This window comes from Pimephales promelas, chromosome 25 (assembly GCF_988280905.1).
Source record: "Pimephales promelas chromosome 25, fPimPro1.hap1.1, whole genome shotgun sequence".
NCBI classification, from domain to species: domain Eukaryota; kingdom Metazoa; phylum Chordata; class Actinopteri; order Cypriniformes; family Leuciscidae; genus Pimephales; species Pimephales promelas.
Window position 1 is genome coordinate 1,935,191 of NC_142793.1, and position 16,957 is coordinate 1,952,147.

The 16,957-nt window shown below is 38.7% G+C and overlaps 4 protein-coding genes across 4 annotated transcripts; all 4 read left to right on the forward strand.

The window, feature by feature from the left end:
* Positions 1–630: 630 nt before the first annotated feature.
* LOC120468144 (histone H2A) lies at positions 631–1,026 on the forward strand. The gene has a single exon (XM_039656794.2). It carries the CDS (start codon positions 640–642, stop codon positions 1,024–1,026), a length of 387 nt encoding a protein of 128 aa, XP_039512728.2. The 5' UTR covers positions 631–639.
* Positions 1,027–5,081: 4,055 nt separating this feature from the next.
* On the forward strand, positions 5,082–5,834 carry LOC120468139 (histone H3-like). The gene has a single exon (XM_039656789.2). The coding sequence runs from the start codon at positions 5,108–5,110 to the stop codon at positions 5,516–5,518; it is 411 nt and encodes a 136-aa protein (XP_039512723.1). The 5' UTR covers positions 5,082–5,107; the 3' UTR covers positions 5,519–5,834.
* Positions 5,835–8,583: 2,749 nt separating this feature from the next.
* On the forward strand, positions 8,584–9,345 carry LOC120468161 (histone H4). The gene has a single exon (XM_039656811.2). It carries the CDS (start codon positions 8,613–8,615, stop codon positions 8,922–8,924), a length of 312 nt encoding a protein of 103 aa, XP_039512745.1. The 5' UTR covers positions 8,584–8,612; the 3' UTR covers positions 8,925–9,345.
* Positions 9,346–9,525: 180 nt separating this feature from the next.
* LOC120468157 (histone H2B) lies at positions 9,526–10,673 on the forward strand. Its single transcript, XM_089127759.1, has one exon. The coding sequence runs from the start codon at positions 9,681–9,683 to the stop codon at positions 10,053–10,055; it is 375 nt and encodes a 124-aa protein (XP_088983885.1). The 5' UTR covers positions 9,526–9,680; the 3' UTR covers positions 10,056–10,673.
* Positions 10,674–16,957: the final 6,284 nt, after the last annotated feature.

Consider the following 16,957-nt stretch of genomic DNA (forward strand, 5'->3'; position numbering starts at 1 on the left):
GGTTTGAGTCCGTCGTTCTTTTCTCACGTGGCCACGGGTCTCGCATCAAATACAACATTAGATTCGTATTATTGACTGCGTCTGAATATTGTGTTATATAGGCATTAAAATACAAATGTTCAATAAACATTAACGTCCATTATTCCTTATTCCTTATTGTCCCTGTCCGTCTCTTTTCTATATTATGCATCTGTGGTGTGTTTTATTATATATTGTACATTAATTAACTACTATTATATTATACATCATCTACGTGCTTGTTTGTAAAAGGTTTGTGAATTAGTTTGTAAAAAGTTTGTGAATTTGGGTATTCAATACGGTGACATCACGTGACTAAAGAACGAAGGACTCAAACCCGAAGACTCAAATGAACTAATCATTCATCTTTCCGGTGGTCTGACAGCATAGGCTCAATGGGACTGACAGGAAGAACGAAAGACTCGGACTCGAGAGATGAACTAATCATTTCTGTTTCCAGTACAGATTCAGAATCCATATGTTGCGCAATGCGCATGCGCGGGTAACACAAGATGAACGAATCACTCCCTGAGACAACTCGATAGTCCCGAGTCATATTAAAGATTCGTTCAAAATGAACGAATCGTTCATGAACGACACATCACTATAACTGAATTGAAAATGAGCGGCAGAGGCAAAACCGGCGGTAAAGCCCGAGCAAAGGCTAAGACTCGCTCCTCCAGGGCGGGACTGCAGTTCCCCGTCGGCCGTGTCCACAGGCTCCTCCGCAAGGGAAACTACGGTGAGCGCGTCGGTGCCGGAGCTCCTGTTTATCTGGCGGCGGTGCTCGAGTACCTCACCGCTGAGATCCTGGAGCTGGCCGGAAATGCCGCTCGGGACAACAAGAAGACCCGCATCATCCCCCGTCACCTGCAGCTGGCGGTGCGTAATGACGAGGAGCTCAACAAACTTCTGGGCGGAGTGACCATCGCTCAGGGCGGCGTGCTGCCCAACATCCAGGCCGTGCTGTTGCCCAAGAAGACCGAGAAACACGCCAAATCTAAGTAAACGGTTCAGAGTTTATTACTGAAACAAAGGCTCTTTTAAGAGCCACCTATGTAATCTGTCAACGAGCGCTTTTCTACTATTATTTAGAAATACCATAAACACCCACCTAATGACCAGAGTGTCTTAACTACTCTATTAAAGTTACAGTTGAAGTTGTGCACGTTTTAAGAGTATGCTGATCACCTAATGTGTTCACCACCCCCAATCCATTTCCTCTAATAACAAAATATAACGTTAGTTCTTTGCCATGCTTTTGATGACGATATATTGAATATTTTAATATATTATTATCTAAAATACAGGGTAATATTCATATCGGCATCAGAGAAACAGGATTTGATCAATGTTCATCTGTCCCTTTATTAGCGCGGCTGATCTACTGATCCCCTATTTCACGGGGAGGATGGAAACCTTAGTAGTGTCTTGCTGCAGTGCTTTTATACAGACTAATGTGATTTTGTTCTAATCCGAGATCTGAACAACCACTGGGACTTACAGGGTTGCCAGGTCCCAGAAATTTTTCAAGCCCAATGACAACTCAAAACCCGCCCAAATGGACTGAAAACTAGCCCAATTTTCCAGTGTCCAATCAGATTACACAGATTAAACGGCTGGAATCCCACAAAGGGATTTCAAATAATCTTATATCTATATCTATATATATACACACACATATGGTAAGTTTAGAAGTACTAACTTACTTTTTCTTTTCTCAGCACTTCTCTCTGATGCTCTTCTCTCCACCAGATCTGTTGTTGTTCTGTTTACACACAAGCATCAATATTAAAATTAACGCACTGTTACACTAAATGAACATACACTGGCTTTCATCAATGTCATTGCCAACATGTTTATGCTTAGTAGGAGTACTAACTTACTTTTTGTTTTCTCAGCACTTCTCTCTGATGCTCTTCTCTCCACCTGATCTGTTGTTGTTCTGTTTACACACAAGCATCAATATTAAAATTAACACAATGTTACACTAAATGAACATACACTGGCTTTCATCAATGTCATTACCAACATGTTTATGCTTAGAAGTACTAACTTACTTTTTGTTTTCTCAGCACTTCTCTCTGATGCTCTTCTCTCCACCAGATCTGTTGTTGTTCTGTTTACACACAAGCATCAATATTAAAATTAACACAATGTTACACTAAATGAACATAAACTGGCTTTCATCAATGTCATTACCAACATGTTTATGCTTAGAAGTACTAACTTACTTTTTGTTTTCTCAGCACTTCTCTCTGATGCTCTTCTCTCCACCTGATCTGTTGTTGTTCTGTTTACACACAAGCATCAATATTAAAATTAACGCACTGTTACACTAAATGAACATACACTGGCTTTTATCAATGTCATTACCAATATGCTTACTTGAACACTTGTCCCTTTGTTTTTGTTGGTGTTTGTTTTCTCTTTTTCCAGAACTTTTCACAACATTTTCTTCTTAGATGGCCTCATTTTGATTACAGCTTTGAACAGAACTATATACAATCTCAGGGCTGTTTTATTTTAGACATGTGTGCTCTCTTCCCCACCCTTCTCAGGTGGTGCTGAATAAATTTCAGCAGTAAAGAGAGAAAGCATCCGTGATGCTGGTTTAAATTCATGTCAGCATATGTTTCTTCTTTGCATGTAAGCTTGAATCCTCATTATATTTAGCAAAGAATTCTGCTCCAACCTGTTTCGTAGCTTGTTCTTTATCAGTGACATTTGAGAAAATGAACGCTCAACTGCTGCATTGCTGAATGGTAATGCAAGAAGACTCAATGCAAAATTGCCAAGATCTTCAAAGTTTCTATCACCTGCAGTATCTGTGCATTTTTCCATTCCAGAGAGTGAATTACTCTCCACTGTTGCTCTGCTTTTCCTAAATCTCCCTTGAAGAGGCGGAAAAAGGGAAGATCATCAATCCTTGGCTTACTTGACGACAGAGCATGACTTGGTGACAGGAATTTGAGAGCCTCTAACTGTTGAATGTTACTGGAAGTCTCTTCCTAATTTCCTTACATAACTCTAGCATGTAGTCCCTGCACCTGCGTTTCATGTCCTGTTCAGCTAGGTCACTTATTCCATTGGCTTCAAACAAAGCAAGACGGAACTGCACCCCAAAGTCTACAGCATCAAGTGGCAAAAGATTCTCATCAGAAAGGTTAAACTCCATAATGTCATGCCAGCTCTGGAATGTCTTCGGCAAACCTATGCGCTCAAGCAGGGACCGGTAAAATGTTAAAAGTTCCGTTAGAAGTTTTGAAGGATCGGGTTTGTCAAGTTGAAAGATTTTATTCAGTCTGTTTAACCCTGAAACAATTGGTTGGAGGAATTTCAGGTATATCAAGTTAATATTGTCACTATACATTTGGTACAGCAGTTCCGCAGCATAGCTCGTCTCACTGTCTTTTGTCAACTGAAAATGCAACTTAAGTTCCACATACTGTGAAAGGATCCGGTTGATGCACTCACTAATAGCGAGCCACCTAGTGTCAGAGAGTTGCAGAATCTTCAGAGGGCTTTCACCTACATTTATGGTTTTGTACAGTTCAGAATATTTTTGGAGACGCTGGGTGGCATTTGAAAACCAACTGTAGGTCTGAGAAATCATGTACTCAACATTTCTGGGGAGGACATTGACAGCTTTTGATGCACAGAGCTGAAGAGAATGGCACACACACTTTATATAGACAATATGAGGATTGCGCTCACGGAATTTCTGTAGCACTGAGTTATGTTGCCCACACATTGTGTTACAACCATCAGTTGCAAGACCGATGCAATTCAGTATGGACAATTTGTTGTCATCCAGGAATTTAAACAAAGCATTAGCTATAGTCAGTGAATCACCAGCTACTATATTTATCATTCCTGCAAAAGTGCTAATGATTCGTGAGAGCTTCTTGCTGTAATATCTGATGACTATGCAAAGTTGTTTTCTGGTTGTGATATCAGTGCTCTCATCAACAATAAGAGAGTATGGTCCACCTCCAATATCCTCCAGAAGGTCCTCATGTACTACTGGTCCTATCACTGAATTAATAAGTGCTGTGCATTTTGTTCGATGCAAACTAATGCCTTTCTTGGAAATGTCTTCCACAACACTTCCTAAATGATCAATAGTTGAAGTGCTTGAGTGACAAGCAACGTGGGCAGCCAGCTTCAACTCTGCCTCTTTCACAGCAACATTAGTTCTAAGAAAGGAACTGCCTGTGTCAAATAATGTTCTGGCATTTGAGAAAGGAGCCGCATTTTTTTTATGTTTTTCATTTGCAGCATGAGCTACCAGATCACCGTGGTGAGCTCTGATTTCACATTTGCAATATTTACAACACGCTTTTTTATCGTCATTTGGAACACTTCGTATCCACTCCTTTGGTCCTTTCTCTGTCTCCCATTCTTTGCGATATTTCTTTCCATATTTTCCCCATTTACCTGACATTTTAGAATGCTGCTTCTTCATACACGAACAAACGAATCGACGCTTCAACAACCTCTACTACGCTCTCTCTCATCATGTGACACGTGATGCTTGATTTGTGATGTTACATCAAAAACTATCCCGCCGCCGGCGCAACCGCAGTATTCATTCCCGGGGATCAATACACACTAATTATCGGTTCCCTTTTTATTTTTATTCTAGTACGAGAAATGTTTTAATTTTTTTTAATTTTTTATGTTTTTTGCGGCCGCAATACATAACAAATATAGCCCAAAAAACGCAACCTGCGACTCTGTAATTTTTCCTGCGACAGCTTTTTTTAAAATAGCCCAATTGTGCGGGAAAACCGCTACCCTGTCAACACTGTACATACAAATAAATACAATGTTGTAAGTGTAAAGGCGCCCAAAGTAGTCAACCGAACAAAACAGCTCGAGCGGCAAATCCTCCGCTTGTTTGAAAAGAGGAAACGCGCAGTCATTGGCTGGCACTCATGCGCAGACGTCACGTACTAACCAATCACAAGGCCTGCATCATCGCGACACAATGAGCTCGTGGCGCCACAATGCTTTAAAATCGGGCGTGTAACACAGAGAGAAACATATCCAGTGCAAGCAGGACAGAGAGAAGAAGACCGCAGCAATGGCAAGAACCAAGCAGACCGCTCGTAAATCCACCGGTGGTAAAGCCCCGAGGAAGCAGCTCGCTACTAAAGCCGCCCGTAAGAGCGCTCCGGCCACCGGCGGCGTCAAGAAGCCTCACCGCTACCGGCCCGGGACCGTGGCTCTGCGGGAGATCCGCCGCTATCAGAAGTCCACCGAGCTGCTGATCCGCAAACTGCCCTTCCAGCGGCTGGTGAGAGAAATCGCTCAGGACTTCAAGACGGACCTGCGCTTCCAGAGCTCCGCTGTCATGGCCCTGCAGGAGTCCAGCGAGGCTTACTTGGTCGGTCTGTTCGAGGACACCAACCTGTGCGCCATCCACGCCAAGAGGGTCACCATCATGCCCAAAGATATTCAGCTGGCCCGCCGCATCCGCGGAGAGCGCGCTTAAACCGGCGTCTGATTCAACCCACAACGGCTCTTTTAAGAGCCACCAAAGTTTACACTGAATGAGAGAATTTCCTATGTAATGCTGACGATAAATCATATTAAACTTGTAATTCGATTACAGTAACTTCCAGGTCTGAATAACCAACAGCAGAGTGGCGCTGATCATTTAAATCAGTTTTTGCTTTTCAAGAAAAGTTGCGGCACTGCGATTGAATACATTAATCTCATGGGAAAAGAAGGAAAATATACAGAGAAATACTGACAATAAATTGAAATCAGTCTGTTCTGCTCTTTGGCAATCAAAACCAGTAATTACAGGATCAAACTGAAGTGTCATGGGTCAATAAAAAGGTTATAAAGTGTTTGAATTTTCTTTATCATAAACTAGTGTATGCTGATGAGTGTACTGTTTGCGGAGAATGTCAAAAAACGCTCGTTTATTAAATATGGAGTTTATTAAATATGGACTTGTTTGAAGGAAGGCCGTAGCTCAGACCATGGTGAAGGCTAAAACTGCTGTGATCTTTGTAACTTAACTGAATGAGAGGCGGCCTACAAACTCGTGAGTCTTGAAGCTGCTTTCTGCCTGATGAAATTACAAATTAATGTCAGTACAAAAAATATATAAATATATTAATAATTAATAATAATAATTTATTTGTTATAATTCTGACTCTTGTCTTTAGATCCCATGACAACTTGTGTGAGGACTTTCATTGAGTGATAATGCCTGATAATAAATAATTTAACCTCAAAGTTAATATATATATATATATTATTAATTATTGTTCATTCATTTGTAATTAACAATCACATAATAATTTTGTGAATTAAGTCTCTTTTGAGTATGTTCATATGACTTCAGATGTTCTGTACTTAAAGGGTTAGTTCACCCAAAAATGAAAATTCTCTCAGCATTTACTCACCCTCATGTTGTTCCAAACCTGTGTTTATTTGTTCTTCTGAACACAAAGAAAGATATTTTGAAGAATGTTTTAATCAAACAGATCTCATTCCCCATTGACTACCATAGTAGGAAAAAATACATACTATGGTAGTCAATGGGGAATGAGATCTGTTTGATTAAAACATTCTTCCAAATATCTTCCTTTGTGTTCAGAAGAACAAAAAAAAAACACAGAGGTTTGGAACAACATGAGGGTGAGTAAATACTGACAGAATTTTCATTTTTGGGTGAACTAACCCTTTAATGATGCTGGACATCCAGACTGCGGAAAGTAGTATATCAATTTTATTTTTCTTCAGTAGGAAAAAAACAACAATAAGCTGCTAATATTAGTTGTGATATGATATGATATGAGATATATATACATACATATAATATTTTGTCATGATGGGCATACAGCCGGAAGGGTTCAACAAAGAAAATTATTTTATCTTCTGGGTGTTTTGAAATATTGCTATTTAACAAATAACTAAAAAAAAATATCCACCCAGGTTGGATAAATGGATTGAGGCTGTAGAAAACCCGTATGAAAATGAGATGATAATGCATAAGATGAGAGTCAAAATGAAGTTATTTAAGATGAGATGGTTCGCATATGCTAACCACGCGCATTGAAAAAACAAAAACCAAGCATGGAGTTGGACCTGGGTAATTATGACGCATGGATGTAATCTCTGTGATATATAATGCAGTTATATGGAAATTGTTATGTCTGTATGTAAACATGTATATGGAGATGTATGTATGTACGCATGGGAATGCAGGTGTATATATGAATATATGGGTGTACATATGATGCATCTGGGTATATATGTATGTACATGTATCTGTGAGTGGGTAGGTATGTGTGCGTATACATTTCCATCTGCTAATTATTATTATTATTTTTTTATTTAAAGAAAGCTCTCACATGGAACCCATCTGCAATACAGAAGCACCCCATCAGAAGGCGTTTTAATACATAAAATTGGAATTTGAGAGCTACTCCAAGAGAGAGTGGACATCCTTCCTTGAATTAAATGACTCTCCAAAGTCACCAGCATCACTGCTCTGGGAAACATGGAAAGTAGTTTTACAGGGAAAAATTATATTATAATCAGTACAAAAAAAAAAAGCACAGAGAAAAAGAAGTCCAACTGGAAGAAAGAATAAAATAATTAGAATTACATGCAAATAACCAATCAAAACCAATTAAGAAAAAATACATTTTTGCTTAATGAAATAATAAACAAAAGAAACCAGTTTCTGATTCAAAGACTCCGTCAAGAAACTTTTCACCACAGCAATAAATCTGGAAAATATTTAGCCAGTCAAATTAAAAGAAATAAATAAAGAACAACTATAACCTCCATCAGAAACTCAGCAGGGAAGCTAAACTGATAATTGATACTGATAATTTTCTTGCATTTTGTTTTTATTTTATCAATGTGTTGTCTGTAAGCTTTCCATCAAATAAAACTCGAATAAGAAATCGAATCACCCTAACTTGCACAAGTTCTTTATAAATCACATGTATTCTACATGTCGACCCCTAATCCAAAGGGCCCCATCATTCACAGCATGATTTTCCTATACCATGTTCAACTTGTTCAAAAATATCATTTATCCTTATATTAAATATCAGTGGACTACATACACTACCTGCAGTGTTCTGTTTTCTACAAAGTGCATTCTAGAATACTCCTTACCCACCTTTATTTCTATTGTTCTACCAACCAAGAAGTCTAATACCCAATTGTAGTCTACCCCCTATAACCAATTCATTTTGTTTTGTAAGGATTACTTCTTTCCACAGCATATCATCATGTCTTTTAGATATCAAAAAAGAAAGACAGCTACTATAATTTCTTTATTTGTCAAGCCTTTCCTAATCTATGATAGACATAATTGCATTCATAGAATTTCACTTTTGTGAAATAAATTGCACAAATTGCAGTATGAAACAAAGGTTAGGGTTGGGATTAAATCACACGTGGTCTAACTATATTTTTGAGGGAGGGGTGTGTGTCATGTGACGCGGCGCTGGTTTCTGTCAGGTCCTGTAAGCACATGTAAATGACTTCCTTGAAATACCATCGGCACACATTTGTAGTCTTTCAGTCGTCGATTGAAGCGCTCAGTGTTAAACATGTCTGGAAGAGGCAAAGGCGGTAAGGGACTCGGGAAAGGAGGCGCTAAGCGTCACCGTAAAGTTTTACGCGATAACATCCAGGGAATAACCAAACCCGCTATTCGTCGTCTGGCTCGCCGCGGAGGCGTCAAGCGCATCTCCGGTCTGATCTACGAGGAGACCCGCGGAGTGTTGAAGGTGTTTCTGGAGAACGTGATCCGCGATGCCGTCACCTACACCGAGCACGCCAAGAGAAAGACCGTCACTGCCATGGATGTTGTGTACGCGCTGAAGAGACAGGGACGCACCCTGTACGGCTTCGGGGGATAAACGCCTGAAACCAGGACAAACCACACAAACCCAAAGGCTCTTTTAAGAGCCACACACTCTAACACATAAAGAGTCGATGTTTTATGTCAAATCAAAGAACTTAAGTTTCAGAAGTTCTGTTTTCTCAATCAGGATTACATCACATTTAAGAACTCGTAAAGGTTTCATAGTAATGGATCGAGAATATCGATACCTTTCTACTTTTAACATCATTTAAACCGTCTTTTTAAACGTTAATCTTTTCCACATAATTAACAAGAAAAACAAGTAATAAGATAAAATGGTATCAGTTAGCAGAAATATGAATGCAGATAGATATATTTCTGCGTTTAAACATCTAACCAATGGCGTTTTTAAAGTGTATCTGACCATTATTGGTCTGTTATCTCCAAAACTCGCTCAATGCGTTTAATAGAGGTTTTAAAATTACACGATCATGCACAATATCAGAACCGCTTACTTTCCTCAGAAAATATTACTAAATAAAAAGAGCGGGAAACGAAACAAATGAAACTGGCTAGAAGTGTGTAGTTCAACATGACACGGTGGGCGGAACTATATCTTATCCACACCTGTGATTGGTCCTCACTCCTCTCAAGCTGCCTAATGAAATGTGAGTTTGTGGGTTTGGTCTCTGAAAAGAGACAATCGGATAACTCCGTAACACCTTGAAAATTAGCATAGAGCAGTGAATAAATCCCTCTGTATCGCACTGTTGCTTACGTTATCTCGTCAGTCTTGTGATATCGCATCATCATGCCTGAACCAGCAAAGTCCGCTCCTAAGAAGGGATCCAAGAAGGCCGTCACCAAGACCGCCGGTAAGGGAGGAAAGAAGCGCAGAAAGTCCAGGAAGGAGAGCTACGCCATCTATGTCTACAAAGTCCTGAAGCAGGTCCACCCTGACACCGGCATCTCCTCCAAGGCGATGGGCATCATGAACTCTTTCGTCAACGACATCTTCGAGCGCATCGCCGGTGAGTCGTCTCGCCTCGCCCATTATAACAAGCGCTCCACCATCACTTCCAGAGAGATCCAGACCGCCGTGCGTCTGTTGCTGCCCGGAGAGCTGGCCAAACACGCCGTGTCCGAGGGCACAAAGGCCGTCACCAAATACACCAGCTCGAAGTGAGGCCTGCCCGACTTCAACTACCCCAAAGGCTCTTTTAAGAGCCACACATTTTCTCAGATAAAGAGCTTTTGTTTGTTATCTAATGATTTTAATTTTATCAGAACTTTAATGCGTTGATATAAACACTAACTTGGGTTTCTGAGAAGCTTTAAGCTGAGCTCATTTTATAATCCTAGTCCATCCCTTTCAGTCTGGTATATTTTAAAAACACGTTTATCTTTTTCTTCCTTGCTCTGTATAAATGGCCTAATCTACTGTCGGTATTTTATATCTCGTGTAAATCTCATCAGACACCAAACCGCGAGCTGTTCCTTACATTTGAAACTCACTCAACTGTTTTACCTTTACCTTTGTTTTTCTAATTTCATCAGCCATGTGTGCAGATACACGTTAAATACAAAAAAAATCTTAATTTCCATGTATTTACTATTCATGTATGAGCAGAGCCGGCCCGAGCCTTTTGGGGGCCCTAAGCAGAATTTGATTTGGGGGTCCCTCCCATGACGCGGAGTCACCTGTGTTTGACGATTATTGACACAAATGTCACGCAATAATGATACATTATAAATGAATAGGTTATGTATTAGGCTACAACAAAATTAATACTTAATAAAAAGAAAATAGATGCCTACTGTTGTGGAAATTCTTTTATCAACATCTTAAACAACAGTTGAAGAACAAATGAAGATCTCGAAAGTTATAAGTGTTAGTATTTATTTCTTGCAAGAAAGGCAGTTCACACACAGACAGAGTCTGATATGAGAAGGGCAAATGTCTTCTCATTTTACAGAGTTTATATACCCAAAAGATCAACCTCCTAGGTGTACCTCCTCCTCGTCTTATCTTTGGACTAAGGCCCCTGAGTTCTACGCATCTCCACAGTCAGCACATATGTCACTTAAGAAGCAACACCTAACCAAACATGTCTTGTTCTTGATGCACTCAAAATTATCTATTGCTAAGAAAGACAGATCATTCTGTCTTTTTGTACTGTCCTATTGACCTCTTTGCAAAGCGGACACTATTGAACTATTTGCAAAGGAGATGATGATGCATCTTGCAACTTCACAAACCACTCAAGCAGATATATGTTTCAAGATATACAAAGAAAATAAATTTTCTATTACACTACTTAAATAAAAAAAAGTTTTAACAGTCTTAAAACTGTCTCAAAACATATAAAAGAAATCATTTGCTAAAATTATGACAAAACTGAGAAACATAAGCCTATTGTTGAAAACTAAAAATATTTGGCCTACTATTTCTCAATTGTCTCAATACAGTGTAACTGTCCTCAAAAGCTTTATTATTATTATTATTATCGTAAGAGACTTTGTTAGATATTACATGACATAATCCAAGAATGTCTGTTACTATAATACCGGTAATGATGTTCTGGCGCTCGTTGTATGTGTGTATGCAATGTGTTTTTCCCCTCGGGGCTTGCCGTAGATGGGTCGTGCGCATGGGCTGCGCACTTGGTAGGCTACTGGAGTGTTGTATGGCAAGCCGTTTTAGCTTAAATTGTACCCAGCCTTAATCGTCATTAAGTAAGAATTCTTTACAATTCTTTACAAGCTTTACAATTTAATTCCTACTAGTAGCAATTACAATTATAGAGCTCTCTAATAAAATTCGTACTAATAACAACTAATCGTAGTTAGTAGTGATTTTTACTAGTAAGAATATAATTGCAAAGCTCTTTCATTGAATTGCAGAGCTCTGCAATTGCATTACTAGTAAGAATTACATTAGAGAGCTCTCTAAGTCAGTTTTTACTAGTAAGAATTACATTAAGAGAGCTCTTTAATGCAATTATTACTAGCTAGCTTTGATTTTTACTAAGATTTTTATTAGCTTATTACATTCAAGATGATTAAGTTACCGATGACACAATAAAGTCTCCATTTACAACCAGGTAACGTTAGCCTATAATACCGGTATTGTGTTTTATGCATACGAATACTGTATTTTTGCTACTTAAAAGTGATCTTAATGTCTTTTGAAAGTAAAAGTTAATAATATTTCAGTAATTCATATAGAGGTAACATTAATGGAAGAATTGGAAGGAGCGTTTAGTCTAAAACTATTTTCTGTCATTTGTGTTTCTTGCAATGTTTGTGCTTGTAATATCGTTTTATGTTGACAGACCATGTTTTTACACCAAATATTTCAGCCTAGGCTTACCAGTTCAGTTTCTTCAGTTTCTAATCCCAGAGTTATATATAGAGCACATAAATTATTTTTTTTAAACTTTAAATTTGTCCTTTCTGTTCTGTTTCTTATACAAAACTGCATCAATGCATTTGCTGCTGTATCGATGCAGAATCATCTGTATTGATATATTACTGTATTGATAATTTGAGCACAGCCCTATGTAAAGCCTTGTTTCCATGTGCCCCATTTTATACTTTGAGCACCTGCCCCTCCAGAGGTCTCTGCACGGCCCTGCCTATGTGATAACTTACCAGAGTTGTGATAATAATTTTTATGGCACTCCACGATTTTTAAATAAATACTGTAATAATAATAATAGTTTAAAGTAAAAATAATAGTTTTTAGTCAAATAACACCCCTTCACGCCCGTGAAACTTTTCTCCCTCTAACAGCAAGCTAACGTTACTTCTACAGCATACACACAGCAATACAAATCTCTCTGCATGCTCTCTTCACGTCGTCGTTCTAGTAAAATAATAATAATAAGCAAACAAAAACATCAAAATCACTTCTCTGAGAATAGAACACAACTTACCAGCAGCCACAAGAGTTGAAGCTATCCTCTGGGAATGCGCGATTGCGCGTAGCCGCGCGAAATTAAAAAATGCGCGTGCAGCGTGAGGAATCGTCCCGGATGAATTCGTCAGGTGAAAGGTCATCATGTGTCATTTTATTTACGGCTAAATTATTATTCATTAATTTTACTACTAGTTAGATTGGGCAATGGGCAGGCATCTACAAAAGTGCCTTTAAATACAAAAAAAAAAGGGCACTTTGGGCACCAAGGGGCAAAAGGGCAGGTGCTCGAGCAATATCCAGATCTGCTGTAGGAACAAAAGGCTCTACATCATCCACAGCACAACAGCAGAGGAACGAACACATAGCCTTCCATAGCCTGTTGAGGAAAGAATCAGTTCCTTTCCTCTTCTTAGGTTTTTCTGAAATAAAGAAAAACAATTGAATTATTAGAAACATCCCTGACATCAAATTAAGCAAAGATACAATGACATAACTTACATTTGACTGTTAAATTCTAATCTGTAATGTTACAAATCCAAGAGAATTTCAGCTAAATTTTGCTGAGCAACAGTAAATGTGACCGGACATCACCTGTTGAGCTCTTGTTCACAGGTGAAGCCTCCATAAGGACATTTGACGTCTTCGTTGGCTTGATGGGAACTTGACCTGGCTGGCAGCAGAGGGCACATAAACTCCTCAAAGCTGTTGATCCTGGACAAACTCCTGTTGCCACAACCGCCCTGTTCATATTGGCTTTTCGATCTATCGCCACGTCGCTTCTGGACGATGTGCGAGCCTTTGCTGCTGAAGCTCTTCAACCCACATAACCACCTCTTCACATTTCCCACAGAGGGGGACAGAGATGATGTGGACATGATGCCCGGTGAAGACTCTGGGGAAACATTTTTAATAATATTAATAATCTATGTTAGGGGTCACATCAAATTGTAATTTATTTTTTCACCTTTCTATTTTCAATGATAAAAATTATGTATTAACTGAGCCATAACTTCTTCATTAAAAGCCTATTCTTACCTCCGCAAGAGCGTTTCGATGAAGTGGATGGACGTCCATCATCTGGGCTCTGCAACTCCCTCTTCTTGACAGCCGGACCTGTGGATACAGAAACAGAAAACTCAGAAGACTGAGGGGTGAAATATCCTGGAAGCTCCTGGATCAGTGTCTGGTTCGGGTCTGGCAGCGGATCCTGATCACGACGATCATCAGAACCGGGTCTCCAAACCTCCTGACCGTCTTGCAGACATCACATAGTAGGAAATGTTTTAATAATAATCAATAATGTCAGTGGTCAACTACAAATTGTTACTATAGTTACTCTAATTGAAAAGTTTATTTTTAAATAGAAGGAATCAAATACATGTGATAACATAGCTGGTAAAATTGGGGGATCAAAATGGGTTACCTTCACATTAATTTAGACAATTTATTTTATATGAAAAAGTGAATAATTGTATTTTATTAAGAAAATATTTTGGTTTGACTTGAATATTTTTTTATTAGATCAGATTTTAAGCTGTTATATGGTGATGTTACAATGTATCCTGCGTATGGGGCATGTTGTCACATTTCACTTCCATTTTTTCAGGGTAAATCAAGAAAAAAGTATACACTCTATTAAAAAAACAAAACCACATAATTGTACTAGACATGTGGGAAATTAATGTGTGGGGGGAAAATTCTCTAAACCCCAAGCAGATTTACACAAATTAACAAAGTCAAAAAGTGTTATGTTGTGCCCCGTTCTCCCCTACATCCCCAGTGAAAAGAAGGCTGATGTTGTGTCAAACCTGAAAGCAGAAGTTAACCTGCTTCAATCTCAACACCCAGAGGATCACATGCAGACAAGATGACGAGGATCCCCGATGATGGTGATGAAATAACTGGATACTTCCCATCACTCAGAACCAGAACAGTTCTGAATGAAGTGGACATACATACAGGGGTAAAAATAAGTCTCATAAGACCCTTGAGTAAACGCCCGTGTGTTTTGTGTCTTAATTAACCTTTTCAACACACATATAAATTATAACTCGTACTCATCGCTCTGTCCATTTCAGCAAATGACGATTTGTGAAGGCCTTTCGCTCTCTAGCTGTTGCTTTGGTGCTTGTCAACACGCGCTTGCACCCCCTGCTGGTAAAGCCGACTAACAGTAGATGGAGAATATGCTCGGCAATCTACTGCTTTTCCTGCAGTATTTATAGTCGAATTTGAACCACTGAATTTGAGAAAGCAAATTTTCAAGGCGAAATAAAATGAACCGACAATTGCCTGTTGAATATTATATTTATATTGTATTTTTAAACAGAAAATTTTGGAAGTGAAATATGAAAGGTGAATATGGATTATTGAATTTTTAATAATGAAAATGTGTTTGAAATGTTTTTAATTGAAATATTCACAGCTTTAATATTCAACCATGTTGAATTTCAGCCCATAAAAATGCAAGCCTTAAAAATACAATGGATTAAAATGCAAGCATGGTTAACGCAATGCATTTTTTTCAGTTGTTGGTGCAATTCAACATGCTTTTTGTTTTAACAATATTTGACATTATTATACTTCCATAAAAAAGACAATAATGTTTTACTTGAAAATTGGAAGAAAAGTTGGTAGTAGTTTATAAAAGGGTAATTTTACTCAAACATGAATAGTAAATACACGGAAATAAAGTTTTTACATTTAACTTGTATCTGCACACATGGCTGATGAAATTAGAACGACAAAACAAATGTTTATAACGATTTAAAATAGCAATATCTAAGAAAAACAGTAAACTAATTTAAAAAGTATAAAACGTCTTTATTCTTTTTAAAAAAAAGTGTCAGCACATGATGGTGTTTGTATACTTCTGCAAACTTAAGATTTTTTTCTCAGATATTTTAGAAAAATATTTTTTCTTAGATATTTTTTTGTTTGTTAAAAAACAAGTGATTGTTCTGCACTTTTAAAGGACAACTCCGGCGCAAAATGAACCTTTGGTCTAATTACACATTGCTACCTAGTCAACCGTTATCTGAGATTTGTTTTCATGATTGCCGAATGTAAATAGTTTTATCTCTAAAAACAGTTTAGCCTATAACGCTAGTATGGGCTAATGCTAGTATATAGGGCATAGAGTAATGACAAATAAAAATCGCTTGTTATTACCACCAACAAGGCTCAAAATAGCCCCACACCAAAACGACAGCATAACAAGGGTCCCTACATTCAAACCGAAGCGTTGAGAACTCCGTCAGTGTCCACACAGTTTAAGATATTTTATACACACAGTAAATTTCGCGAATACAGGAAGAAGCCATCTTTGAAAAATAGTCTCTACCAGTCGATCTACGAACGCCGATCCAAGTGCGCTGAACTGTGCAGAATCTCATATGATCCGTTGTTTCCAGAAGAAACACAAACACAAACCGTTTACTTCTCTTCAATATTGTAGTGTTCCTTTGCCTTCGCCGTGTAGTGCATTTAATAAGCTACCGACTCGTCAGGATACATTTGCAAACTGTCCATTTATTAATACACTAGCAGCGTGTGCTGCTCACTAGCCAGTGGAAGTAACACTCATTCACTGCTTCATGGTAACCCACATATATAACACAGGGTTGCCCCCCAGTGGCCCAAACATGGAATTACACCACTATTTAACTACATCACTACATCCCCTTTTTTCTCGGAAAACAATACTGGCTACACATAAGACACAAAGCACTAAGTATAGCTCTTAAAGTCCACATAACAGGAACATTGCCTTTTCGTTTGTATCATACATAAGCACAAGGCAAACTTATAGTCAGTTCATACAGTAGTCCTGGAACTTTACAGGAACTTTCACAATCCGACCACTCCTGGTGACCGTGGTACTGGCATTACGTAAGGACTGATCCTGTACACCCTGTGTAGACCTATCTCCCACTTCGTGTTCCACTGAAATGGTAGAGTGTGCATCATCATTAGACTCATAATGTGCACCATCATTAGGCTCATCTGCAGGTTCCAATGTTTCTGTGTGCTTGTGAATTGTTTTCCTTAGGTGGCGCCTGTTGCGACGAAACTGACGTCCTGCTGCGTTAACAACATTGTAGGACCTTGGCTCATCTCGTTTAGACACAATGAGACCCGGCTGCCACCCTTTGTCTGTTTCAATG